The sequence below is a fragment of the Triticum urartu genome, chromosome 3 (genome assembly GCF_003073215.2).
Source record: "Triticum urartu cultivar G1812 chromosome 3, Tu2.1, whole genome shotgun sequence".
Classification (NCBI taxonomy): domain Eukaryota; kingdom Viridiplantae; phylum Streptophyta; class Magnoliopsida; order Poales; family Poaceae; genus Triticum; species Triticum urartu.
The window spans coordinates 159,996,155-160,023,984 of NC_053024.1; the positions used below are offsets into that span (position 1 = coordinate 159,996,155).

Sequence of the window (27,830 nt, forward strand, 5' to 3'; positions counted from 1 at the left end):
CCACCGTTGCGGAATGGACAGCTACTGCGCCGCTCTCGCCACTTGCTATCCTCGAGGCAGATGTTGCTGCCGCCACCTGAAAAGCAACAATGGCCGTTTGGGCTGCGTTTGCCGCCCGGTCGCAGATTGCGGCCGCGCTCCTGCACCTTGTTAGCACGCGCATGGCGGCTGCTGTCGCGGTCTCACCGGAGTGGGCCATCGAAGTTGCTCTCACGACATGGGTCCACGTGCCCATCTTTCACCGGCGATGATTGAACAGTGAAATGATGTTTGGGGAGCAAGCTGGCGTGCTTGAGACGCCGGCTGTGGACTATAGCCGACGCACCTTCTCGCGTAAGCCATAGGCGTACTATACACCGACGGTGCTCCGGGATATTTTGTGCTGCATCTCACACGGTTGGTGATAATAAATTGTGTGCGATCTAATTGATTTTTCATCTTGATTTGAATTACATAATGGGGTCACAACGGCAATGGACGGTGTTGTCACATCCCTAGAATTGTTTGCAATAGTTGCATAAGAGAGCATCCATGCATCATGTCTAAATTCTGAAAGTTGAATTGAGGTTAGTTGAAACCCTCAGAAATCACTTCAGAAATAATCAACATTAAAAATCTTTTCAAACGAGTCCAAGGAAATGTTCCCGTTATTCTGTAAAAATATTGGCAAGAGGTAAAATTCAAACCAATATTTTTGGAGTTTCAGAAATATTATTTTGGGCATTTGAAATTAATTCAATAACTATTTAAATTGGATCTATATTTATTATATAATAAATATATATTCAATAATTCTAGAAATTGTTGTGTAGCTTTGGATAAGTCCATTTAGTTCACACAATTATTTTCATGAATTTTTAAAATGGTTTGGTCTTTGAACTAAATCAAAACATATTAGCAAAAATAGAAAAACAGAACAATTAATAAAAGAGAGAGAGAGAGAGAAGGACTCACCTAGGCTTCTCACCTGCAGCAGAGCCGGCCCAGCTCCTGATCCAGCCCAGCCCACCAGGGGCTCCCCGGTCTTCTTCCTCCTTTGACAGAAGGACAGACGCGCGTGGCCACCGCGCGCCGGCGCACGCCCGACCACCTCCTGCTTCCACCGCGACGCCTCGGCCCTTCTAGCATCGCCACGCGACCCTCCTCGGTCCCCTGTCACTTTCCCCTCTCTCCCTGGAGCTCCTCCCCTCCTCTATCTCTCAGCCCCAAGCGAGACCGAGAACCGCCGTCACCGCCGTCCACCGCTCGCATAGCCACCGGCCTCCCCTACGCCCCTAGATGTGCCCCTGAGATCCGTGACGATGTCCTCATTCTCTCCACCGAGTCACGCAACGCCAGGTGCCCGGGAATGCCGCCACCACCGTCGTCTTCAACTCCGGCCTCCGAGATCACCGGCAATGCCCCGACGTCGTCCGACCTCCCCCGAGCCCACTGAGACGCGTTCCGCAACCACAGTGAGCTCATGGACCGACTCCCCCTCCTCTCCTGCTCGCGTTTTTGCTCCAGCTCCATTCCCCACCTCTGCTGAAGCTCGCTGCCGCCACGGCCGACGAGCTCCATGCTCCTGAGCTCGTCCGCTCACCCGAGCATCACCAGCGTGCTCGCCGCGCTCCTGTGAACCTGCAGCACCCACGGGTTCGCCCTGTTGTGCACCGTAGTGCCGTTTCCGCCAACGTCCGAGGTCCGGCAGCCGCTGAGCTCGACGCCGGCAAGGATTACGGCCACCCCAGCTCGCCCCGTTTGCACCGTTGGATGTGCGGGATCGCCAGCAGCTCGTAGATGCTCTCCGTCATCAATTTGGGGGCCAGAGGAGCGAACTCAAGCCCATCCGCCGCACCTCTCGTCGCCGGCGTTGATCTGCCGGCGCGTTAGCCCCAGTTGACTAGGGGTTTGACCTCCCCTGGCTTAATGATAGGTGGGGCCGCCCCGCTAACTAATGTAGATTAGGCTTAACTAAACCTAGTTTAGCTACTAACACACGGGACCCACTGGTCAGTTTGACGTGGGCTGCCCCGTTGACTCGCTTACGTCATGCTGACGTAGTGCTGATGTACTAATGCATTTTCTGGAATTACTTTATTTCTAAATAATCCAGGAAATTCCAGAAAACAGTTTAAACTTCTAAAAATCATAGAAATTCAACCGTAACTCCAAATGAAATAATTTATATATGAAAAATTATCAGAAAAATTCAAGGAATCCATCTGTACCATTTTCATGCATGTTTGAGCAAGTTAACCTCACTGTTTAGGATGAAACATGATTAGGGAAAATTTCATAATAGGTTTGGAGTTGGAATTTGATATAGTTTTGAATTCCACTTCAATTAAAATGACTTTCTGTTGCATTAGCCCAAATCACAACATATTGCCATGTCATGATCATGCATCATATTGTTGCATTGCATTGATTGTATTATTCCTTGTTTGCCGGTAATTGCCCCCTCTCAGTAGACGTTGTTTCCAACGACATGATCGATGACACCGATGAAGAGCTATTCTATCTTCAAAAGTGCCAGGCAAGCAAAACCCCCTTGTTCATTCCGATACAATCCCACTCTCTCGCTCCTGCTCTCTTTTACTGCATTAGGACAACACCGATTCAACTATTACATGCTGCGGTAGTTGAACCTTTCCTCTGCACGACCTGTCATTGCCACAGTAAATAGATGAAACCCACTAGCATGAGTAGGAGTTGTTTGAGCCCTATTGTGCCTACTCATTCATGCTTGTTTGTCATGCCTGCTACTGCTTAGAGTTGAGTCAGGTCTGATTCATCGGGGATGAATTGGAATTTGGTGAACATGTCCTACCGTTGAGAGCTAAGTGTGTGAACACGATTTGGTAAAGGTAGCGGTGAGAGGCCATGTAGGAGTACATGGTGGGTTGTCTCATTGCAGCCGTCCTTAGGAACTGAGTTCTGTGTTTGTGATCCATGAACAGTTACTACTACACATTGGGCTCCGGGCGCTCCAAGCTCTCTCGACTTATTAATCAACTCGATCTCTGTCCAGGAGTTGCAACTAGTTTCTGGTGTTTGTAGGTAGTGCTAGTAGTCTACCAAGTGGGACTCGGTACAGGTGAGCTTGGGACAGACTAGGCACAGTGGCCCGGTGTACCAAGTGGCACCCGGATGGTGGGCTTGGGAACCCTGTACACATCGTTTGGGGCCGTGAGCGACACCCCGGCCGGATCTCCTTGCGGATGGAACCCGAATAGGCGATAAACCTGGACTAGAGACTTGTGTGGTTAGTCAGGTCGTGGCCGACTCCCTCACCAGGCTTCCGCTTGAAGGTTGCCGAGATACATGACGTGTACATGGTGGTAAGTGGCGAGAGCGTGTGTGAAGAAGTACACCCCTGCAGGGTTATCATTATCTATTCGAATAGCCGGATTCCTTGGATATGGAAACTTGGACCCCTTGCATAGTTCATAGACAAGTGAAAGGGGATACTCTAAAACTCGCAAGATAAGCGTGAGTGCTATGGATGGCGTTCTCGCAGGGAGGCGGGAGCGGATCCATAGTGGTGTATTGGTATGGTGAATTTGTGGACTCGTGTGCGCCACCTCAAAAGAGTTACTTGCAGTCGTAGTTCAGGTTAGCCACCGAGTCAAAGATGGCTTGCTGCAGTTAACTCCACCACCCCTTTGTTGATACCGATGCATATGTAGATAGTTCTGATGTAAGTCTTGCTGGGTACATTTGTACTCACGTTTGCTTAATTTATGTTTTGCAGAGAGACTTCAGACTCGCTAGTAGTTCCATGTGGACTTCGACGTTTAGCTTGTTACCTCAGCTACGATCGTGTACCCTTGGGAGGGTCTTGTAGATAGTCAGGCTTCTGAGCCTTCTTCATTTGTAGTTGTCTGTACTCAGACAAGTTAAGCTTCCGCATGTTCTTGTTGCTTGTATGCTCTGTATGGTGGGTCATGAGACCCATGTTTGTATTTCTGGCTCCTCGCAGCCTAATGAATAAACACTTTGAGTTGTAGAGTTATGTTGTGATGCCATGTTGTATTTACACATATCGAGCATATTATGTGTATATTATTTAAATGCTTGGTATGTTTGGGATCCGACAATCTAGTTGTTTATCCTTGGCAGTCTCTCTTATGGGGAAATGTAGTCTAGTGCTTCCATGAGCCATAGTAGTCCTCTACGGCCTGGTTCACCGGAGTCCTGTTAGCCCAGCACTACTGCTGGACACTTGACTGGCCGGCATGTGTTTCACTTCGTTCCTGTGTCTGTCCCTTCGGGGAAATGTCACGCGGTGACATCCGGAGTCCTGCCTAGCCTGCTATAGCCCGGGTTCCCGGAGTCCTGTTAGCCCAGTGCTACAGCCCGGATTCACACGCTGCTGACCGACACGCTCGATGTGATTCATGTATGCCTGTCCCCATAGGTTAGTGCCGCTTTGGGTTCACGACTAGCCATGTCGGCCCGGGTTCTCTGTCATATGGATGCTAGCGACACTATCATATACGTGAGCCAAAAGGCGCAAACGGTCCCGGACCATGGTAAGGCAACACCCGTGGGAATACCGTGCGTGAGGCCGCAAAGTGATATGAGGTGTTACCGGCTAGATGGATGTGACTTGGAATTGGGGTCCTGACAGCGTTAGTATCAGAGCCTGACTGCCTGTAGGATTACCAAGCCAAACTGGTCAAAGTTGTGTCTAGAAATGCTTTAGTTATATAAGGGAATTGATTGTGGAAGGGAACGTAAGGCTCTTTTTACTCCTTATACCTCATGGCCTTCTGATCTGAGTCAACCTCTTCTCTTCTACGGGGATTAAGAACTAGGCCTTCTCATTTATCTATCAGGATGACGTGTTACTAATCCATAGACTTATAGGATTGTTGGTTTCAAGCCCAGTTCAGTTCCTACTACTTCTGTGTGTTGTTAGTTGATCTCAGAACCTTGATATGGTGATGTTGAGTGGTTATGCCACTATCTTGCAAGATGTCTCAAATCTTTTTGAGCATTTACAGCCGTTATGCTGTCCGAGTCATCCCAGGTTTCTAAATAGTCTGATGCATTTGCAAACCCTTTCTTTCCGTTCCCGATGTCCTTTTGGGTCAGATTAAGCACATTACACGGTCTGTGAGGTACTCCGTTGCCTCGGCGTATATGTTGGATCTATTATTGTGACCCTAGGTGTTTTAGGGAGTCACCTAGTAATCTAGCCATGTTTTGTGTCCTGGTGTGATGATTCTGGCCACCATTCTCGAAAGCATCCCGTGATGCCATTTAGTAGTAGGCATTCTACTCCTGGGTTTTGAACCCGAGATTCACCCTACTTACCTCATGTTGATAGTGTTGCTAGTTCCTTTAGGATATTAGTAACCTTTGCATTAGTCCTCGAGGTCCGTGGTAGTTCCTTCTTCCAAACACTACGAACCGCTTATGGCAGAAGTTCTTTGAACCAAAAGATCACAACCAGAGTGCTCTTGATGAGTTCTCCATTCTGCATTGTGAATCTGCCAGTCCTACCTTTCTGCATGGGTTGTCTGGAAGAAATGTTGAGCTTTGCTCGACATACTAATCTATGCATCCACAACTCAAAAAATTATATGTTCCTCGAGTTGTTCCTCTTTAGTTGTATCCCGACCATCTTCTATCAGTTGATAGCCAAGAGTATGTGTGCATTTGTGTTCATCGATGCCTATTATTCTTGTGGTCTGTCAAGCCATTCTATTCCAGAATGAATAGGAGAAACAAACTCCAGTACCTCATCCATATCTAGGATTGGGTCAAAACAATTGTATTCCGCAGATCAAAATGCCAATCCAGCTTTTGCTTTGCTCTACCTTGGAGTGTTACCATCTTTATGTCAGGAGTGTCATGAGAATTGCGCCACCTCTTATGAATTCTTGATGCAGTAATACTTCTTGCCATCATTGTTCATTCCTTGGTTCCGTGTTATTGTAATCGGAGTGCCGACAAGTGTACTGTGATGTGCGAAATCAATACTCCTAGCAACTCCGTTGCTTGGTGGTTAATGGACGATAATCTCATTCTTGGTGTGTTGATTATGGAATCATCATTCTAAGATTGATCGTGCTACCTAGTCCATTTTCTTGGTGCACTTTTTGATCAATGAGTTAGGATAGTGTCAACCCTTTGCTTATTTGATCATATGGTCTCGCTCTGTAAAGCAAGATTGTTCTCGATCTTAGTAACATATCGGTGGTTCGTGATTTTCCGAATATCTTCTCGGAAGTATTTCCAGGTTGTCCCCTGACCGCTATGTTGAGCTCATGATCAAGTTGGTTTCAACCCTTCTCCAGGAATCTGTGTTGCATACCCTCGAGCTAGTTGGTTAAGCTAGACAACAACTTGGAGAGTTGGAAGATAAAAGCTTGTCCGACCTAGCTCATCCCTAAGGGATATCTTGTATCTGTGTTGAAGAAAGATGGTATTTTCATCGATTGATCCTCGTGGTCAGTTAATGGACCTATCATCTTATCCAAACTTTGATTTGAGTGTGGGCTATCGTCAGATCAAATCAGAACCAACGATATTCGTAATGTTGTCTTACTCATGGTTATTTCCTCGAGCATACACCATTATATCTTTTGGGTCTGACCAATGCTATCGTTTTGTTCACATAGTTGTGGAATTCCATCTTCATGGAAATCTGGATGACCTGTTGCTGAGCCCATCAGCAATATTTCCATCTTATCCATGATTCATGTTGGACAACTATGTTAGTGTTGAAAACTTTTATAAGCATTATTTTCATGTCCCGTTCATGAAGCATATGTTGGATGAAAGAAGTGACTTTCTCTAATTCATGTGCATTTGATGCAAGTTGCCGCCATGAACTCGAGAAAGTTTGTTTTTGCCTCCTCTGGAACCATCCCAAGTTAGTCATGCACGTGCAAAGTGCTCTATAGTTTGATAGGTTGGCCACCTCGATTCCATATGTGTTCCTAGCACACCAAGCCACCGACTGGTTTGTTCGAGGAAAAGGAGTTGCTGTGCGACTACTAGTTCATGCACAAGATTCCAATATCCTCGAAGATGGTTCCCCACCTGAACTCGGTAGTGTTCTATTATAAGACTACTATGAGATCATGCTTGTCTGGGACAGTGTGTTCACATGTATGTAGCAGAACTAGCTCATGTTTTGGAGCTTGCTATCGTAGTTCATTTCCCGAGAATCTCGCAACGTCATCTCGTCGGTTTGTGTTGCAAACTTTCCTCTCCAGACATGCTGTTTGAAATATCCCATTACCAACCAGATCTGAATCTCATGCAGATATGATGGTTGGGTCATTCCCAGTATTTGCATTTTGTTCCCAGCTTGCACCTCAGTAGTTGTTGTTCAGGATCATCTTCAAAAGTGGACTTACCATGGGTCCCTTCCATTTCCGATGATAAGCAGAAATCATCCATCGGGTTGTCTTCAACAAGGTAGTCCACATCATCCATTCGAACTCCGCCAAACGATCGATTGTGATTGCCTTAGGCTGGTATAAAGAGTTTCAATGATCTATGTACCAAAAGTAATTCTTTTTGCCACTTAAGGGAATAATTTCACGAGTCACCTTTCCTGGGGTGCTCTGTTATGGAATCATGGAAATTTTCCCCTGCTACTTTGAAACCCTCGTCAAATTGTTTCTTCCGTCCCTCCTGATGCATATCTTGCCTCTCAGCTCCAGAGATGTTTCTATGTCTCATTCCATGAGTTGATCTTGTGATCATTAAGATCATCCTAAGTTTCTCGAACCTCAGGAAGATCGATTCTTCTTAAGTTCTCCCTTTCTACTCTTTTGTCATGTTGGATGTAGTTCTCAAAGCAAGATGTCGAGATCAAGGTGATGCAATGAGTCAACATCCTTGAGAAAGACATCTGGATCGTGAAGATTGTGTTAGCTTGTGTCACTCTGTCTTCCTACCTCACGACTTGAATCTCGAGAGAGATTCTTGTTTGGAGAGGGTGAGTTGTCACAGCCCTAGAATTGTTTGCAATAGTTGCATAAGAGTGCATCCATGCATCATGTCTAAATTCTGAAAATTGAATTGAGGTTAGTTGAAACCCTCAGAAATCACTTCAGAAATAATCAACATTAAAAATCTTTTCAAATGAGTCCAAGGAAATGTTCCTGTTATTCCGTAAAAATATTGGCAAGAGGTAAAATTCAAACCAATATTTTTGGAGTTTCAGAAATGTTATTTTGGGCATTTGAAATTAATTCAATAACTATTTGAATTGGATCTATATTTATTATATAATAAATATATGTTCAATAATTCTAGAAATTGTTGTGTAGCTTTGGATAAGTCCATTTAGTTCACACAATTATTTTCATGAATTTTGAAAATGGTTTGGTCTTTGAACTGAATCAAAACATATTAGCAAAAATAGAAAAACAGAACAATTAATAAAAGAGAGGGAGAGAGAGAGAAGGACTCACCTGGGCTTCTCACCTGCAGCAGAGCCAGTCCAGCTCCTGATCCGGCCCAGCCCACCAGGGGCTCCCCGGTGTTCTTCCTCCTTTGACAGAAGGACAGAGGCGCGTGGCCACCGCGCGCCGGCGCATGCCCGACCACCTCCTGCTTCCACCGTGACGCCTCGGCCCTTCTAGCATTGCCACGCGACCCTCCTCGGTCCCCTGCCACTTTCCCCTCTCTCCTTGGAGCTCCTCCCCTCCTCTATCTCTCGGCCCCAAGCGAGACCGAGAACCGCCGTCGCCGCCGTCCACCGCTCGCATAGCCACCGGCCTCCCCTACGCCCCCTAGACGTGCCCCTGAGATCCGCGACGATGTCCTCGTTCTCTCCATCGAGTCACGCAACGCCAGGTGCCTGGTAATGCCGCCAACACCGTCGTCTTCAACTCCGGCCTCCGAGATCGTCAGCAATGCCCCGATGTCGTCCGACCTCCCCCGAGCCCACTGAGACACGTTCTGCAACCACAGTGAGCTCATGGACCGACTCCCCCTCCTCTCCTGCTCGCGTTTTTGCTCTAGCTCCGTTCCCCACCTCCGTCGAAGCTCGCCGCCACCACGGCCGACGAGCTCCATGCTCCTGAGCTCGTCCGCTCGCCCGAGCATCACCAGCGTGCTCGCCGCGCTCCTGTGAACCTGCAGCACCCACGGGTTTGCCCTGTTGTGCACCGTAACGCCGTTTTCGCCAACGTCCGAGGTCCGGCAGCCGCTGAGCTCGACGCCGACGAGGATTACGGCCACCCCAGCTCGCCCCGTTTGCACCGTTGGATGCGCGGGATTGCCAGCAGCTCGTAGATGCTCTCCGTCATCAATTTGGGCGCCAGAGGAGCGAACCCGAGCCCATCCGCCGCACCTGTCATCGCCGGCGTCGAGCTGCCGGCGCATTAGCCCCAGTTGACCAGGGGTTTGACCTCCCCTGGCTCAATGACAGGTGGGACCGCCCCGCTAACTAATGTAGATTAGGCTTAACTAAACCTAGTTTAGCTACTAACACACGGGACCCACTGGTCAGTTTGACCTGGGCTGCCCCGTTGACTCGCTTATGTCATGCTGACGTAGTGCTGATGCAGTAATGCATTTTCTGGAATTACTTTATTTCTAAATAATCCAGGAAATTCTAGAAAACAGTTTAAACTTCTAAAAATCATAGAAATTCAACCGTAACTCCAAATGAAATAATTTATATATGAAAAATTATCAGAAAAATTCAAGGAATCCATTTGTACCATTTTCATGCATGTTTGAGCAAGTTAACCTCACTGTTTAGGATGAAACATGATTAGGGAAAATTTCATAATAGGTTTGGAGTTGGAATTTGATATAGTTTTGAATTCCACTTCAATTAAAATGACTTTCTGTTGCATTAGCCCAAATCACAACATATTGCCATGTCATGATCATGCATCATATTGTTGCATTGCATTGATTGTATTATTCCTTGTTTGCCGGTAATTGCCCCCTCTCAGTAGACGTTGTTTCCAACGACATGATCGATGACACCGATGAAGAGCTATTCTATCTTCAGAAGTGCCAGGCAAGCAAAACCCCCTTGTTCATTCCGATACAATCCCACTCTCTCGCTCCTGCTCTCTTTTACTGCATTAGGACAACACCGATTCAACTATTACATGCTGCGGTAGTTGAACCTTTCCTCTGCACGACCTGTCATTGCCACAGTAAATAGATGAAACCCACTAGCATGAGTAGGAGTTGTTTGAGCCCTGTTGTGCCTACTCATTCATGCTTGTTTGTCATGCCTGCTACTGCTTAGAGTTGAGTCAGGTCTGATTCATCGGGGATGAATTGGAATTTGGTGAACATGTCCTACCGTTGAGAGCTAAGTGTGTGAACACGATTTGGTAAAGGTAGCGGTGAGAGGCCATGTAGGAGTACATGGTGGGTTGTCTCATTGCAGCCGTCCTTAGGAACTGAGTTCTGTGTTTGTGATCCATGAACAGTTACTACTACACATTGGGCTCCGGGCGCTCCAAGCTCTCTCGACTTATTAATCAACTCGATCTCTGTCCAGGAGTTGCAACTAGTTTCTGGTGTTTGTAGGTAGTGCTAGTAGTCTACCAAGTGGGACTCGGTACAGGTGAGCTTGGGACAGACTAGGCACAGTGGCCCGGTGTACCAAGTGGCACCCGGATGGTGGGCTTGGGAACCCTGTACACATCGTTTGGGGCCGTGAGCGACACCCCGGCCGGATCTCCTTGCGGATGGAACCCGAATAGGCGATAAACCTGGACTAGAGACTTGTGTGGTTAGTCAGGTCGTGGCCGACTCCCTCACCAGGCTTCCGCTTGAAGGTTGCCGAGATACATGACGTGTACATGGTGGTAAGTGGCGAGAGCGTGTGTGAAGAAGTACACCCCTGCAGGGTTATCATTATCTATTCGAATAGCCGGATTCCTTGGATATGGAAACTTGGACCCCTTGCATAGTTCATAGACAAGTGAAAGGGGATACTCTAAAACTCGCAAGATAAGCGTGAGTGCTATGGATGGCGTTCTCGCAGGGAGGCGGGAGCGGATCCATAGTGGTGTATTGGTATGGTGAATTTGTGGACTCGTGTGCGCCACCTCAAAAGAGTTACTTGCAGTCGTAGTTCAGGTTAGCCACCGAGTCAAAGATGGCTTGCTGCAGTTAACTCCACCACCCCTTTGTTGATACCGATGCATATGTAGATAGTTCTGATGTAAGTCTTGCTGGGTACATTTGTACTCACGTTTGCTTAATTTATGTTTTGCAGAGAGACTTCAGACTCGCTAGTAGTTCCACGTGGACTTCGATGTTTAGCTTGTTACCTCAGCTACGATCGTGTACCCTTGGGAGGGTCTTGTAGATAGTCAAGCTTCTGAGCCTTCTTCATTTGTAGTTGTCTGTACTCAGACAAGTTAAGCTTCCGCATGTGCTTGTTGCTTGTATGCTCTGTATGTTGGGTCATGAGACCCATGATTGTATTTCTGGCTCCTCGCAGCCTAATGAATAAATACTTTGAGTTGTAGAGTTATGTTGTGATGCCATGTTGTATTTACACATATCGAGCATATTGTGTGTATGATTGAAATGCTTGGTATGTGTGGGATCCGACAATCTAGTTGTTTATCCTTGGCAGTCTCTCTTATGGGGAAATGTAGTCTAGTGCTTCCATGAGCCATAGTAGTCCGCTACGGCCCGGTTCACCGGTGTCCTGTTAGCCCAGCACTACTGCTCAGGACACTTGACTGGCCGACATGTGTTTCACTTCGTTCCTGTGTCTGTCCCTTCGGGGAAATGTCACGCGGTGACATCCGAAGTCCTGCCTAGTCTGCTATAGCCCGGGTTCCCGGAGTCTTGTTAGCCAGTGCTACAGCCCGGATTCACACGCTGCTGACCGACACGCTCGATGTGATTCATGTATGCCTGTCCCCATAGGTTAGTGCCACTTTGGGTTCACGACTAGCCATGTCGGCCCGGGTTCTCTGTCATATGGATGCTAGCGACACTATCATATACGTGAGCCAAAAGGCGCAAACGGTCCCGGACCATGGTAAGGCGACACCCATGGGAATACCGTGCGTGAGGCCGCAAAGTGATATGAGGTGTTACCGGCTAGATCGATGTGACTTGGAATCGGGGTCCTGACAGGTGTTTTGAATTGTTATACCTTTTATCTGGAGTGAACATGCAACTATATGTGTTCATAAAAGAATCAGAATTATTCAGGGTTCGATTGAACATTTTATACATTAAATTGGTCTTCTAGCCATTTCAGGTGCACAATTCAAAATTAAACTACATGCACATGCTCCGGTGCACCAACATGGGTTGTAAAATCATATATGTGTCCATGGGTTTATGCTTATCTCCCATGCAAGAAATGGGGATGAAATTCGAACACCACAGCACCGTGGCTCTCCGGCAAACGTCGACATACTTGCTTTTGTAATTCTAGTAAATCCAAAATTCGTCCAAAATTCATGAAACTTGGCATGCTATCATGGAGCGGCATCAACATGTCGTGGTAAAAATTTGTCCCATTTGGGGCAGGTTTGGGGATATGCTTCTCACAAACCAGAACTTCTCTCAACAAGCCTGATGGTTTCGGTAGGGAACATCCCACCTTTGGAGAAGAAACGATATCCATTGCCGTTTATTGCTTTCAAAAAATTTCTCATGTCAACATAGAACAACAGGAGTGTTGTGTCAATTTTTGGGATTTTTCGAGGTTCATTCGGACATTTTTATGCATTAATTGAGTTTTCAATGCATTTATGTGCATAATTCAAATTTCAACTACACGCACATGCTCTAATGCATATAAATTAGTTGAAAATTCAAATATGTGTCCTTGGTTGCCTGCTTAGGTCACATGCAAGAAATGGGAATGAATGTCAAACACCCTGCCACCGTCACCCGGCCGCAAACGTTGAGATACCTAGTTTTTAAATTCTAGTAAATCCAAAACTTGTCTAAAATTCATGAAACTTGGCATTCTATCATGAAGCAGCATCAACATCCCATGGTAAATTTTTTGTCCCATTTGGGGCAGGTTTGGGTATATGCTTCTCACAAACCAGGGCTTCTCACAACAATCATGATGGTTTCGGTAGGGAACGTCCCACCTTTGGGGACGAAACGATATCCATTGCCTCTTATTGCTTCCAAATTTTTTCTCATGTCAACATAGAACAACAGGAGTGTTGTGTCAATTTTTGTGATTTTTCGGGGTTCGTTTGGACATTTTTATGCATTAACTAAGTTTTCAATGCATTTATGTGCATAATTCAAATTTGAACTACATGCACATGCTCCAGTGCATATAAATTGGTTGAAAAATCAAACATGCGTCCTTGGGTGCATGCTTAGGTCCCATTCAAGAAATGGGAATGAATTTCAAACACCAGGGCACCGTTGATTGCGGCAAAACATTGACATGCCTGGTTTTTAAATTCTAGTAAATCCAAAACTCGTCTGAAATTCATGAAACTTGGCATGCTATCATGGAGCGGCATCAACATGTCGTGGTAAAATTTTTGTCCCATTTGGGGCAGGTTTGGGTATATGCTTCTCACAAACTAGAGCTTCTCACAACAAGCATGATGGTTTCGCTAGGGAACGTCCCACCTTTGGGGACGAAACGATATTCATTGCCTCTTATTGCTTTAAAAAATTTTCTCGTGTCAACATACAACAACAGGAGTGTTGTGTCAATTTTTGTGATTTTTCGGTGTTCGTTTGGACATTTTTATGCATTAACTGAGTTTTCAATGCATTTATGTGCATAATTCAAATTTGAACTACATGCACATGCTCCAGTGCATATAAATTGGTTGAAAATTCAAATCTGTGTCCTTGGGTGCATGCTTAGGTCCCATTCAAGAAATGGGAATGAATTTCAAACACCAGGGCACCGTTGATTGCGGCAAAACATTGACATGCCTGGTTTTTAAATTCTAGTAAATCCAAAACTCATCTGAAATTCATGAAACTTGGCATGCTATCATGGAGCAGCATCAACATGCCGTGGTAATTTTTTTGTCCCATTTGGGGCAGGTTTCGGTATATGCTTCTCACAAACTAGAGCTTCTCACAACAGGCATGATTGTTTCGGTAGGGAACATCCCACCTTTTGGGACGAAACGATATCCATTGCCTCTTATTGATTTCAAATTTTTCTCGTGTCAACATACAACAACAGGAGTGTTGTGTCAATTTTTGTGATTTTTCGGTGTTCGTTTGGACATTTTTATGCATTAACTGAGTTTTCAATGCATTTATGTGCATAATTCAAATTTGAACTACATGCACATGCTCCAGTGCATATAAATTGGTTGAAAAATCAAATCTGTGTCCTTGGGTGCATGCTTAGGTCACATGCAAGAAATGGGAATGAATTTCAAACACCAGGGCACTGTTGATTGCCGGCAAAACATTGAGTACTTTATTTTTATATTCTAGTAAATCCAAAAGTCGTCTAAAATTCATGAAACTTGGCATTCTATCATGGAATGGCACCTGACATGCTGTGGTATTTTTTGTGTCCATTTTGAGAGAAGGCGCACTCGAATAATGACAGCCAACGAAGGCATTTTGAAAAAATGGCTGCCACTTTAATATCTCAAATGATTGTATAATTCAAACCATGTGTGTTCTGTTAACCATTCACGTGACGCCACGTGTCTTGGTTTTAATGGCTGTAGGAGGTGCCATGCGGACAACTGCTTGACCTTGACTGAACGGGAGGCGTGCGAGCACCGTCCGGTGCGCAGGTTGATCGAGAGGCGTGCAAGCTGTCCTCGAATGCGCAGGCTCACCGGGAAGCATGCGAGCTTTACGCTGCGCAGGCTCACGGGGAAGCGAGCCCTTTGACTTCCATGGCCGCCCGCCTTGCTCGCATCCTCTTCATTAATGGCGCCCAAGCCGCAGTTTAATTCATTTTTTAAATATAAAACACTCAACACAAACATTTTAGTTATAACACCCGTATGCAAACCTACAACTTCCCCAGGAAGCCTAGAGAAAATGTGCCGAGCGGGATTTCTGCAGCTCTTGATCGCAAATGTTTTAGATAGAACACGCGTATGCAAAGTGAGAGTAGCGCAGGATTTGCACATCCCTTCAATGCAAACGGTTGTTTTGGATGACCCGTGTGCAACCACGTACAAACAATTTGGTAAGATTTGTAAATCCTTGTAACACTGTGATCTGTCAAAATATGAAGCTAAAAATCACTACCAGTAACTCATTTTTGCAACTAAAATTCAGTACTTAAGCATAGATTTCATTCATACATTAAGCAGTCATTCTTAATTTATACAAACAGTTCAACTCGACAGCTGAACCGACCAAACTTTTCCCCAATTGTTGCCAACCACGTACTGAAATAGCTAGTTCAACTATATGTACTAGCTAATTTTAAGTACGTTGTACAGTTCCGCCACATCTATAGTCAGATGAACTGAACAAAATAGCCCCTAAATAGTTCCGGCTGCCTCTCCTCTGTCGAGCGCGCTCAGTAAGAGGCGGAGGAGGAGGAGCCTATCGACGAGCTGGGCAACCGCAATACGGTGCCTGCCGCTGTTGCAGCTTCAGTGACGCTCACCTCAAACGCCCTCTGCCGCTCCAGACGACCCCTCCCGAAGCGGTGGTTCTGATTCCTCGCCTTTGAGGCGGCATGTGCCGCAGCCACGGCGGCGATAAGGCTCTTTGCGTGCTGGACGAGCCGCTCCTCCTCCTCCCACAGGAACTCGGTGTAGCACACAAGGTCGCTGACGCACATGTGGGCATCCACCTCCGCCTCCCGCCTTCGGGCGGCAGTGGCGGAGCGGGTGATGACTCCGGCGATGACAGTGGGCTGGCGGCCACGGCGGCCGACGACGGGGTGGCGGTCACCACCTCCCGCCTTCGGGCCGCGGTGGCGGAGCGGGTGATGGCCATAGTGGCCGGCAGTGGGGTGGGGGCTACGATGGCCACCTCCCGCCTTCGGGCCACGGCGGTGGAGCGGGCGATGGCCCTAGCTTTCGACGGTTGTGTGGCGGCAACAGCGGCCTACAACAGCTGCCGACGGGCAGCGGCGACGGAGCGTATGGTGGGTGTTCCACGAACACCCAACAGGGGCGCCACGCGCACTACACTACGCCGAGGACTACGCCGCCACCGCGGTGTAGCCTCCCAGCTGGAGCTGTCCTCTGATGGCGGCAGAGTGGCTGAGCGACGGTGACGGACCGGTGCCATTGGCGATTGTGGGAGAAGCAGACGAGATAAGCTACAGGGAGGGAGGGGAAAATGCGATGCAGGATTCGCCGGCCGTGAGGGTTTTTATAGCAGGCCGGTAAGCATTGGGATTTTGGGGGATTTCACCGAGTCGGCCAGGAAGCTTGCGCGGGAACCTGCTAGGTTGCGCTAGAACGGGCTCACCGATGATTCATTGGCGCCACCGTTTGGCCAAAAGAACGCCCCCGCACGCTGCGCAAGCTTGCGCTATAAGCCGTCTGCGACAGCGGGGTGACAAGACGTGCGAGAGGAGGACGAAAGGCCACGTACACATACGGTTAATACAAAAAACGTTTGCGATTTAATTACCTACTATACCACCATCCTGGTTTATAAGTATGATTTAACTAATAAAATACGAATGCATGTCGCCAAAGATTATATAGTTGGATTTGTATTTGAACATAGTTTCCAATCATATAATTTTTAAAACATGCATTAACATTTTGTTGGTTAAATTTGAGGGCAAAGTATGGCACAGAATATAAAGGAGACTATAGACTAGATGTAGGTGGTAGCACACGGCCGCTCTCTACACAGTGACGCAACTGTCGGCCGACTTGTAGGCGACCATTTCCTGCATGTTCAACTGCTCTATGCATGTGGTTGCTTGCGGTTCAGGCGGCCGCGGTGCGCTCTACTCTCGCGTCCCTCCGGGTGCTCTGCCCTCGTCCCTCCACGCGCGCTGCCAGTGTTTGGGGCCGGCGCACGATCATGCACGTTCGTGTGCAAGCGGTTGCGCCGGGCGCGGCGGGGCGATGCAGTTACCCGCTGCAAAAACTTCCATGCGGACGCGCCGAGAATCCACGCCGCCCAGCCCCCTTTTATTCCTGTGGCCATTTACCTTCACCTCTCGTCTCACATGACACAATAAGCACACCCACGAGGACACATACAGAGAGGACATCCAGCGGCTCCAATGGCGCTCCCAGCGGCCGACGACGACAACGACGGGCAGTTCACCACGCATCACGTAGTGGACACCCACGTGAGGGGGAAGGCCCTCTCGGTGGTATACACGAATGATCCGGTCTCGGTGGAGAGCTCCATCCAAACTATGGAGCAGTTCCTTGTCGAGGACAAGTACCGAGTGGTCGGCTTCGACCTCGAGTACATCATCGGTCGTGCCGAGCACGATCAGAAGTTGCCGTCGCCCTGTTGTGCATGCGACATGACGTCCTCGTCTACCACTACCACCTTGCCACAAGGCCTTGCGAGCGTTTCTCCAAGTTTATCAACAACTCTGACTACAGTGTCGCTACGGTGGACACCACCAACGATCTAAAAGTGCTCAAGGTTTCGGACTTGAAATGCCCGAATCTTGTCAATATCCAGCACCACTACAAGGTCCGGGGCAGCAACAAAAACAAACTAAACTCCCTGGTTAACCTCGCCTCGGCCATCATTGACCCCTACTACGCGAACATGAAGGAAGATAGCAATAAGGACAAGAACGCCTGGCACAGTGTGTGGCATGAGAGACTGGATGAACAACATGTTAAGTACGCAGCCATGGACGTGTACACAAGCTACGAGATGTACAGGTGGATCATTGACATGAGGAACTGTCTTCTTCCTGACCCAGACGAGGGATCGAGCCACATAGAAGTGGCGGGAGTGTCACAAGAAGTAGATGACTAGACGATTGTTTCTCCTACTTTAGAATGCATGCAATTGTTTATTGAGGTGTGTGCGAATGATCTTATAGTCACTTATGTAATTGGATGTTTATTTCAGTTATATACATGCTATTCTACTGTAGACAGAGCAATTCACACAGCTTATTAGCAGCAATCGTCTGTGTTATTATTAGTCTTTGCACACATTTTTGATTACGGGCCTGTTTACTGCGTATCACACACATCTTGTTCAGTTGAACCGTTTCCATTGTGTTGCCTAATCACACACAGTTCATCCCAGTGAACCGTATGCTGTATATTGCACATGCCTTCATCTGGCTGCCCGTTTCTTTTGTTCCTCCTCATCCCAAACAGTTAATTGAGCTGAACCGTATGCCCTGCATCGCACACGGAACTAAATTCTGAACCGTGTTTGATGCATCCGTCATCGCAAACGTTCTGCACCTTTTTTGACGGTTTTTTACACCACCGTTTGCGATTATGGCATCGCACACAGTTTTGTCGAAGGGTCTCTGATCGTAGTGTCGCGTTTGGGCCATCCTGCAGTAGTGTGTGAATGACTGAAATAAACAAGGCATAAATGACCAGTATAACAACCAAATATAGCCATTGAAAACTAGACAGAGTCTCACTGCAACCAACCTAACAAGCAAATACAGATAAACAGGACATATGCTTGAAAACTGGACAAATGCTCACTGCAACCAACCTAACAAGCAGATAAAGATAAACAAGGCATCTTCTTGATAACTGGACAAATGCTAAAAAAAGCAACCTAACAACCAAATACAGATAAACAAGGCATAAATGATCAGTATAACAACCAAATATAGCCATTGAAAACTGGACAGAGTCTCACTGCAACCAACCTAACAAGCTAATACAGATAAATAGGGCATATGCTTGAAAACTGGACAAATGCTCACTGCAACCAACCTAACAAGCAAATACAGATAAACAAGGCATGTGCTGAAAACTAGACAAATGCTCACTGCAACCAACCTAACAACCAAATACAGATAAACAAGGCATCTTCTTGATAATTGGACAAATGCTCACTACAACCAACCTAACAACCAAATACATATAAACAAGACATCTGCTCGATAACTGGACAAATGCTCACCGCAACCAACCTAACAACCAAATACAGATAAACAAGGCATCTGCTTGACAAGTAGACAACTGGACAAATGCTCACTGCAACCAACCTAACAACCAAATACAGATAAACAAGACATCTACTCACTATAAACAACCAAATATAGCCATTCGTGAAACTGAAGTGGACAATTCATACTTAAACAACACATAGCTCTATTAAACATTACATTTTTGCATAACTGAAATAATTAAACATGGCACAGTTAAAACACCACATGGCAAAAGCTACTTCAACAAATGGTACGGGTTGGCAAGCTAGAAAAGGTAAGATTTGCTGATAGGATGTTGCCTCACATGTCATGGACGGGATCCTTCCAGTTGGAAGAGCACAGACCCATGGTGCGCTCTCTGATGTCACAGATGGGTTGTTTCACCTTGGAAGAACCATTTTGGGTGCCCTCCTCGTGGTCGTGGTCGATGAGATCTGACTTGGCAATTGAGGATCCCAAGCCGCCACCATAGAACATGTCCTTCAGAAATGACAAATGGGCTCGATGGCGTACAAGGACTGCAGATCCTTGATCGCGTGGCGGAGGAGATCAACGGTAGGGCCGTCAAAGAGATCGACGGTGGTTGAACCAAAGGGGTTGGGGATGGACCACTTAACCTATGACATGGCCCGCGTGATGTCAGGACCCCGATTCCAAGTCACATCGACCCAGCCGGTAACACCTCATATCACTTTGCGGTCTCATGCACGGTAATCCCACGGGTGTCGCCTTACCATGGCCCGGGACCGTTTGCGCCTTTTGGCTCACGTATATGATAGTGTCGCTAGCATCCATATGACAGAGAACCCAGGCCGACATGGCTAGTCGTGAACCCAAAGCGGCACTAACCCATGGGGACAGGCATACATGAATCACATCGAGCATGTCGGTCATCAACGTGTGAATCCGGGCTGTAGCACTAGGCTAACAGGACACCGGTAACCCAGGCTGTAGAAAGCTAGGCAGGACTCCGGATGTCACCGCATGACATTTCCCCGAAGGGACAGACACATGAACGAAGTGCAACACACGCCGGCCAGTCAAGTGTCCAGAGCAGTAGTGCTGGGCTAGCAGGACTCCGGTGAATCGGGTTGTAGCGGACTACTATCGCTCAGGAAGCACTAGACTACATTTCCCCATATGAGAGGCTGCCAAGGATAAACAACTAGATTGTCGGATCCCACTCATACCAAGCATTTCAATCATACACACAATATGCCCGATATGAGTACATACAACATGGCATCACAACAAAACTCTACAACTCAAGTACTTTATTAAAGGCTCCAGAGAGCCATACATAACATGTCCATACAGATAGGGGTCACATGACCCGACACTCAAGTCATACAATCATACAAGCACGTGCAGAAGCAACTAGTCTGAGTACAGACTCTAGAAAGAAAGAAGGCTTCTCGAAGCCTGTCTATCTACATAGGGCCCTCCATGGCCTGGATCACCACCTGGGTGGCTAGTCACTCGTCGACGTCAAGGTCTATGTAGAACCCATCGGAGGGGCGATGTTGTTGTCTGAAAACAGTAATTAAGAAAACATGAGTACAAAGGTACAAAAGTACTTTATTTAGAAAGACTCCGAGGAGCCATACATAACATGTTCATACATATAGGGGTCACATGACCCGACACTCAAGTCATACAATCATATAAGCACATGCGGAAGCAACTCAGTCTGAGTACAGACACTAGAAAGAAAGAAGGCTTGGCGAAGCCCTTCTATCTACATCGGCCCTTCACAAGTCTTGGACCACCACCTGGGTGGCTAGTCACTCGTCAATGTCGAGGTCTACATAGAACCCATCGGAGGGGGCGGTGTTGTTGTCTGAAAACATTAATTTAAGCAACATGAGTACGGAGGTACTCACCAAGTCTTACAACAGAATCCTACTATACATGCACATTCTCAAGAAGGTAGTGGAGTTATTGCAGCAAGCCAGCTTTGAATCTTGGCTAAGCTATCCTAATCATTTGGAAAGCATTTGTCGCACATGAGTCCACTAATCACCAACACAATACTCCACCATGGATCCTCTCCCGTCAACCTACGAGAGGGCCATCCGCGGTACTAACACTTATCTTGAGGCTTTTAGTAGTATCCATTTACTTGTCTATGAACTGCATAGGTGACCAAGTAGTCCTTTACCACGGACGCGGCTATTCGAATAGTTTCATACCCTGCAGGGGTGTACTTCTTCACACACGCTCTCACCACTTATCACCGCTACACGACGTGTACTCGGCAACCTTCAAGCGGAAGCCCGGCGAGGGTGTCGGCCACGACCTGACTAAACACACGAGTCCCTAGTCCAGGTTTATTGCCTATTCGGGTTCCATCCGCAGGGAGTCCGGCCGAGGTTTCCACTAACGGCCCCGAACGATGTGTGCAGGGTTCCCGAGACACCAAATGGGCGAATCGGTACACCGGGCCACGTGCCTACCGCAACACAGCCCACCCCTAAGGTCAGCGCTGCGTGCGGCCCCCAGCATGCTACACACACCAGAAACTACTTTGCAACTCCCGGACAGAGGACAAGAGTGGTTAATAAGTCGAGAAGGTCCATTCATTTCGGGCCCAATGTGTGGTAGTAGCTGAATCTTAAATCACACACACAGATCTCAGTTCTTAAGGACGGCCTCAATGAAACAACCCACCATGTACTCCTACATGGCCTCTCATCGATACCTTTACCAAATCATGTTCAACACTTCACTCTCATTACCGACACAACCTTTCACTCTAGTTCATCACCCCAATGAGCCAGACCTGACACAACTCTAAGCATAGCAAGCATAGCACGGTAGGAAACACAATTATGGCTCAATCAACTCCTACACATGCTAGTGGGTTTCATCTAGTTATTGTGGCAATGACAGGTCATGCAAAGGAAGTGGGTTCAACTACCGCAACACACAACAGTTTGAATCGCGTTGTCTTAATGCAGTAAACAAGAGCAGAACGGAGAACATGGGTTTGTATTGGAATGATCAATGGGTTGCTTGCCTGATGTAGTGGTAGTAGGGTACTTCCCTTCAGACGGATATTCGGGGTTATCCTCGGAGGCAGAACCTACCACGAAAGACACACCGAACATAATCAACACATGACAATATGCAACAATATGATGCATGCTATGACATGGCAATATGAATGTGTCTTGGCCTAATGCAAGCTAAAACAGAAAGGAATGAACTCATTTGAATCAAAGATTCAAATGTTAGTTCATTTAACACAGCCATATTAGTGCATTATCTTATTTTTCTTAAACAGCAAGGTTAACTTGTTCTGTCATGCATGAAACCATTACCAATGGATAGATTGAATTTTTCTGATCAAAATTCATATATAAATCTTTGCATTTGGAGTTACAGATTAATTTCTATGAATTTTTGAAGTTTGCAACAATTTCTGGAATTTTCTATATAAAAATAAATCCAGAAATTAGTTATTGCGTCAGCAGTGCGTCAGGGTGACATCAGTGGTCAAAGGGGACGTCCAGGTCAACCTGACCAGTGGGTCCCGCGTGTCAGCAGTTATTTAAACTAACTAAATTTAGTTAAAACTAATCTGGGTTAATTAGCAGAGGGGGGCTTCGGAGCAAGCGAGCGCTCGAGGCTCGGCTTGCTCGAAGGAGAGGACGGCGGCGGAGCTTCTGGACACGATGGCACGGCGCGGGGACGACGGAGAGCGCGACTACGGCGGCGGTGCGGCTGCGGTGGCGTCGGCCATGGTGCGGGAAAGCGAGGGAGAGGAGCTAGGGAGGAAAGGGCGTGTCTGCGAGCTCGGGGGAGGAGTGGGTGACCGACCCAGGGTAGCAGAACGGCGAGGGGAGGAAGCAGGGCGGCGGGTAGCTGCGTGGCGCGCGCTGGTGCCGGCGTCGAGCACCTGGCTACCTGCCTGGCCGAGCCAAGCAGCTCGCTGGAGCGGTGGCTGGGCTGGGCCGGCAGGTGGGCTTGCCAGGTGGGCGCCAGGTAAGCCTCTGCTTTGCTCTGTTTTTCTTTTTCTATTTTTCTGTAAGTTTGTGGCTTTATTAAAAATAGTTAGGCACTTCTAAAAATCCTGAAAATAATCAGAGGCTCTGTTTAGAATATCTCCAATAGCCCACACTTATTTCCAGAATTATTTGAGCATTCAAAATATTTACTAGCATTTAAATGACCAAATGCAATTTACATATGATTTAATTCAATGACCTTCTGTTGACCTAGAAAATTGTGCACCAATTTTGCCAGAGGTTCTAACCCAAGACAAAGAGGGTGAACTTTTCAGAAGGGCATTTCAGGTTCATTGAAAATATTTTTAGTAAGCCTTAGTTGAATGCGCAGGGGTTCTGGGGGTTCTGTCTACCCCAATTCAAGTTTTTGATGAAAGGTAGACATGATGCAACACTCTAATGCATGGACTAGCTAGGATGTGACAACTCACCCCCACTCAAAAGAATCTCGTCCCGAGATTTAGGATCCGTCGGGAAGAAGGTGGGGTACTCAAGCCGAAGACGATCCTCCCTTTCCCAAGTAGCTTCTTGCTTGGAATGGTGTGACCATTGAACCTTGAGAAACTTGATATTCTGGCGTCGAGTGGTACGCTCGGCTTGATCAAGGATACGGACGGGATATTCTCGATATGTGAGATTATCTTGAAGATCAAGCGTTTCGTGGTCCACTCTACGGATAGGATCCGAGAAGCAACGCCTGAGTTGAGAAACGTGGAAAACATCATGAACTCTGGAAAGATGCGGAGGTAGTTCCAACTGGTAGGCAACTTCTCCCTGTTTGGCAAGAATGCGAAAGGGTCCAATCTAACGAGGAGCCAATTTTCCCTTGATACCGAATCGATGGGTTCCCTTCAAAGGAGTAACCCGAAGGTAAGCCTTCTCGCCAACCTCATAAGTCATAGGCTTATGTTTGCGGTCATATTGGCTCTTTTGACGAGATTGGCCTGTTTTCAATTTCTCACGAATAATGCGAACCTGCTCTTCTGCTTCCTGGATCATATCCGGGCCAAAGAGTTGTCTTTCCCCGGTTTCTGACCAGTTAAGAGGCGTTCGACATTTTCGTCCATAGAGAACTTCGAAAGGAGCTTTGCCCAAGCTAGCTTGATAACTATTGTTATAAGCGAACTCGGCGAATGGAAGACACTTCTCCCAATTCAAACCAAGAGAGATGACAGAAGCTCGAAGCATATCCTCCAGAATTTGATTGACTCGTTCCACTTGACCACTTGATTGAGGATGGAAGGCGGTGCTAAAGGAGAGACGAGTTCCCATAGCATTTTGGAAACTTTCCCAAAATCGAGAGGTGAAGAGACTTCCACGGTCTGAGTTAATCTCCAATGGAACACCATGAAGAGACACTATTCGGGAGATGTACAAATCAGCTAGCTGGCTAGCGGTTATACTCTCACGAACGGGTAGGAAGTGGGCTACTTTGGAAAGACGATCGACAACGACGAAGATAGCATTATTCCCTCTCTTGGTCCTGGGAAACCCGGTAATGAAATCCATACCGATTTTATCCCATTTCCATTCAGGAATGGCCAAAGGTTGCAGGGTGCCAGCAGGCCATTGATGCTCTGCTTTAACACGACGACAAACGTCGCAATTAGCAATGTATTGAGCGATTTCTCTCTTCATCCTAGTCCAGCAAAACCTCTAGCGTAGGTCTTGATACATCTTAGTACTACCGGGATGAATGGTGAGAGGGGATTCATGAGCTTCCTTAAGGATCAATCGCCTCAGGTTGCGTTCCTTGGGAACCACTAGACGGTCTCCAAAGAACACGACACCTTGATCATCAATGGAGAAACAATCTATGACTCCTTTCTTGATGTTTCTCTTGATACGGGAGATTCTCGGATCTACCTTCTGTGCCTTGATGATCTGATCCGTAAGGGTAGGTTTCGCCACCAGGGTGGAAAGAAATCCCCGAGGAACAATGTGAAGGTTGAGCTTACGAAATTCCTCATGGAGAAGTGGTTGACTTTGTTGTAACATCAGGTTGTTACAATAAGATTTACGACTTAGTGCATCAGCCATGACATTGGCTTTGCCTGGGGTGTAAGTTATTCCTAAGTCGTAATCCGTAATCAACTCGACCCAACGTCTTTGCCTGAGATTCAAATCCGGTTGGGTGAAGATGGATTTCAGACTTTGGTGATCGGTGTAAATCTCGCAACGAATACCAAGAAGGTAATGTCACCATGTTTTGAGTGCATTGACCACAGCTGCAAGCTCTAGATCATGTGTGGGATAGTTATCCTCATGTGGACGCAACTGTCGAGAGGCGTAGGCAATCACATGACGATCTTGCATGAGTATGCAACCTAGTCCTTGTCGCGAGGCGTCGCAATAGATAACAAAGTCCTTAGAAAAATTTGGTGGTACAAGTATGGGAGCAGATGTCAGGCGTCTTTTCAGTTCCTGAAAGTTGAACTCGCAGTGTGGGGTCCACTCAAACTTTTTATCTTTCTTGAGGAGTTCAGTTAGAGGTTTAGCAACCTTGGAGAAATTCTCGACGAAGCGGCGACAGTAGCTCGCTAAACCAAGGAAACTCCGAACTCGCTTAACCGTTTCAGGTGGAGTCCAGTCAAGGACGGCTTGAACTCGCTCGGGATTGACAGCAATGCCCTTACCAGAGATTACATGGCCCAGATAGGTCACTTTTGGCAACCAAAATCCGCACTTAGATAATTTGGCATAAAGGCGGTGCTCTCGAAGTTTCATCAATACTAGCCTTAGATGTTCGGCATGTTCTTCCTCATTCTTGGAGTAGATGAGTATATCATCGAGGTATACCACGACGAATTTATCCAAATACTCCATGAAGATCGAGTTCATTAACCGAGAGAAGGTGGCTAGAGCATTGGTTAAACCGAAGGACATGACGGTGTACTCGTATTGGCCATAACGAGTAACAAAGGCCGTTTTAGGTATGTCCCCGTTCTTGATTTTGATTTGATGGTAGCCCAACCTCAAATCCATTTTGGAAAAGCCTCAGGATCCAGCGAGCTGATCATACAGGTCGTTGATCGTGGGGAGCGGATACTTGTTCTTGATGGTGACCAAGTTGACAGGTCGGTAATCTACAACCATCCGATCCGTTCCATCCTTCTTCTTGACGAAGAGGACGAGGCAAGCCCATGGAGAAGAACTAGGATGGATGAAACCCTTTTGCAAGGACTCATCGAGTTGTTTATTAAGCTCGGCTAGTTCTAGGGGTGCCATCTTATAAGGTCTTCTAGAGTTTGGGACGGTTCCTGGAACAAGGTCTATCACGAACTCGACATCTCTGTCAGGTGGAACACCTGGCAGTTCTTCTGGAAAGACATCTAGGAAGTCACGGACTACCGGAATATCTTCAAGGTCTGGAAGGGGGTTGGCATTTAAGGAGTAGAGCTGACGCTTAGACACTCGGGTCAAAACATTGATTGTCTTGCCCGATGGATGGGTGAGTTGAACAGTTCTAGTGGAGCAATCAATCTTAGCATAATGGGCTGACATCCAGTCCATAACCAAGATGATGTTTATGTCCGAGGACTTGAGAGCTATTAGTGATGCAAGGAAGACCAATCTGTCGACAAGGATTTCATTCCCATGACTTATTCTAGAGGTTTGCCATCTAGAACCGGGGGTCTGAATTTCCATGGAGGTGGGCATGTCACTAAATGTGGTGTTGTGCAATCGAGCATAGCTCTCAGAAATAAATGAATGAGATGCTCCAGTATCAAAGAGAACAGTTGCCGGATGGCAATTAACAAGGAGCGTACCGAGAACGACGTTGGGCTCCTCATGAGTCTCCTCAGCTGAGACGTAGTTGACATGGCCATGTGAAGTGGTGGCTGGCTTGGCGTAGAGCACCTTTTCTGCTGGCTTGCCACAGCCAACAGACTTTCCGAATGGGTTGGGGTTGTTGTTCTGGGGACACTCGCGGATGTAGTGACCCGTCTCCCCACACTTGAAACAAGTTATCACATTGGGGCGTGGTGCAGCATTAGCAGCGGGCCACCATAGGTCTTGGGCGGTGCATACTGCTGGTTGGGGCAAGGCGCCTCAAAGGATGGTCTCGGAGTGAACCTGGGTGGCAGAGTGGTGTTTGGAATCCAGACTCGGCGCTTCTAGGATCCAGAGCCGGATGAAGATCCAAAGTCACAGGAGTGCTTGCGTGAAGCTTCGAAGTCGGTATGACCTGTCTCAGCACTGATGGCCTTGTTGACTAACTTCTAGAAGGAGGTGCACTCGTGCAGACGAAGGTCACGGCGAAGCTCGGGGCTAAGTCCCTTGCGGAACCTTGCCTGCTTCTTGGCGTCGGTGGATACCTCTTCAGGAGCATAACGTGCTAGATTTCCAAACTCACGACTGTATGCATCCATAGTCAGTCTACCCTGGGTGAAATTGCAGAACGCTTCTCTCTTACGATCCATGAGACCTTCCGGGATGTGATGCTCACGGAAAGCCACACTGAATTCAGCCCAGGTAGTGAGTTGGCCGACCGGGCGCATAGCCTCAAAATTTTCCCACCAAAGGCTAGCAGGGCCTTCGAGGTGATAGGCAGCAAAGGTAACCTTATCAGCTTCGGCTACGTTGGCAGAACGTAGCTTGTGGGTGATGCTGCGAAGCCAGTCATCCGCATCCAGAGGCTCGACGGAATGATTAAACTTCGGTGGATACAACTTGACAAAGTCATTGATTGACAACAGATCGTTCCTCGGTTGGCGTGCAATATTCTGCTCAATCCGCTCCAGCAAGCGGTTGGTCTCACGCTTGTTTCGTTCTGCCTCCAGCATAACTTCGGCCAGAGAAGGCGGTTGAGG

At 47.2% G+C, this 27,830-nt stretch overlaps 1 protein-coding gene across 1 annotated transcript in view; it reads right to left on the minus strand.

Annotated features, from left to right (window-relative positions):
* The window catches only part of LOC125546749, a 45,244-nt gene extending 36,695 nt beyond the window's left edge, over nucleotides 1–8,549 (minus strand). Inside the window, exon 1 of the mRNA XM_048710895.1 lies at nucleotides 8,437–8,549. Coding sequence (XP_048566852.1) covers nucleotides 8,437–8,549 — 113 coding nt within the window. The remainder of the gene's footprint in view (nucleotides 1–8,436) is intronic.
* Nucleotides 8,550–27,830: the final 19,281 nt, after the last annotated feature.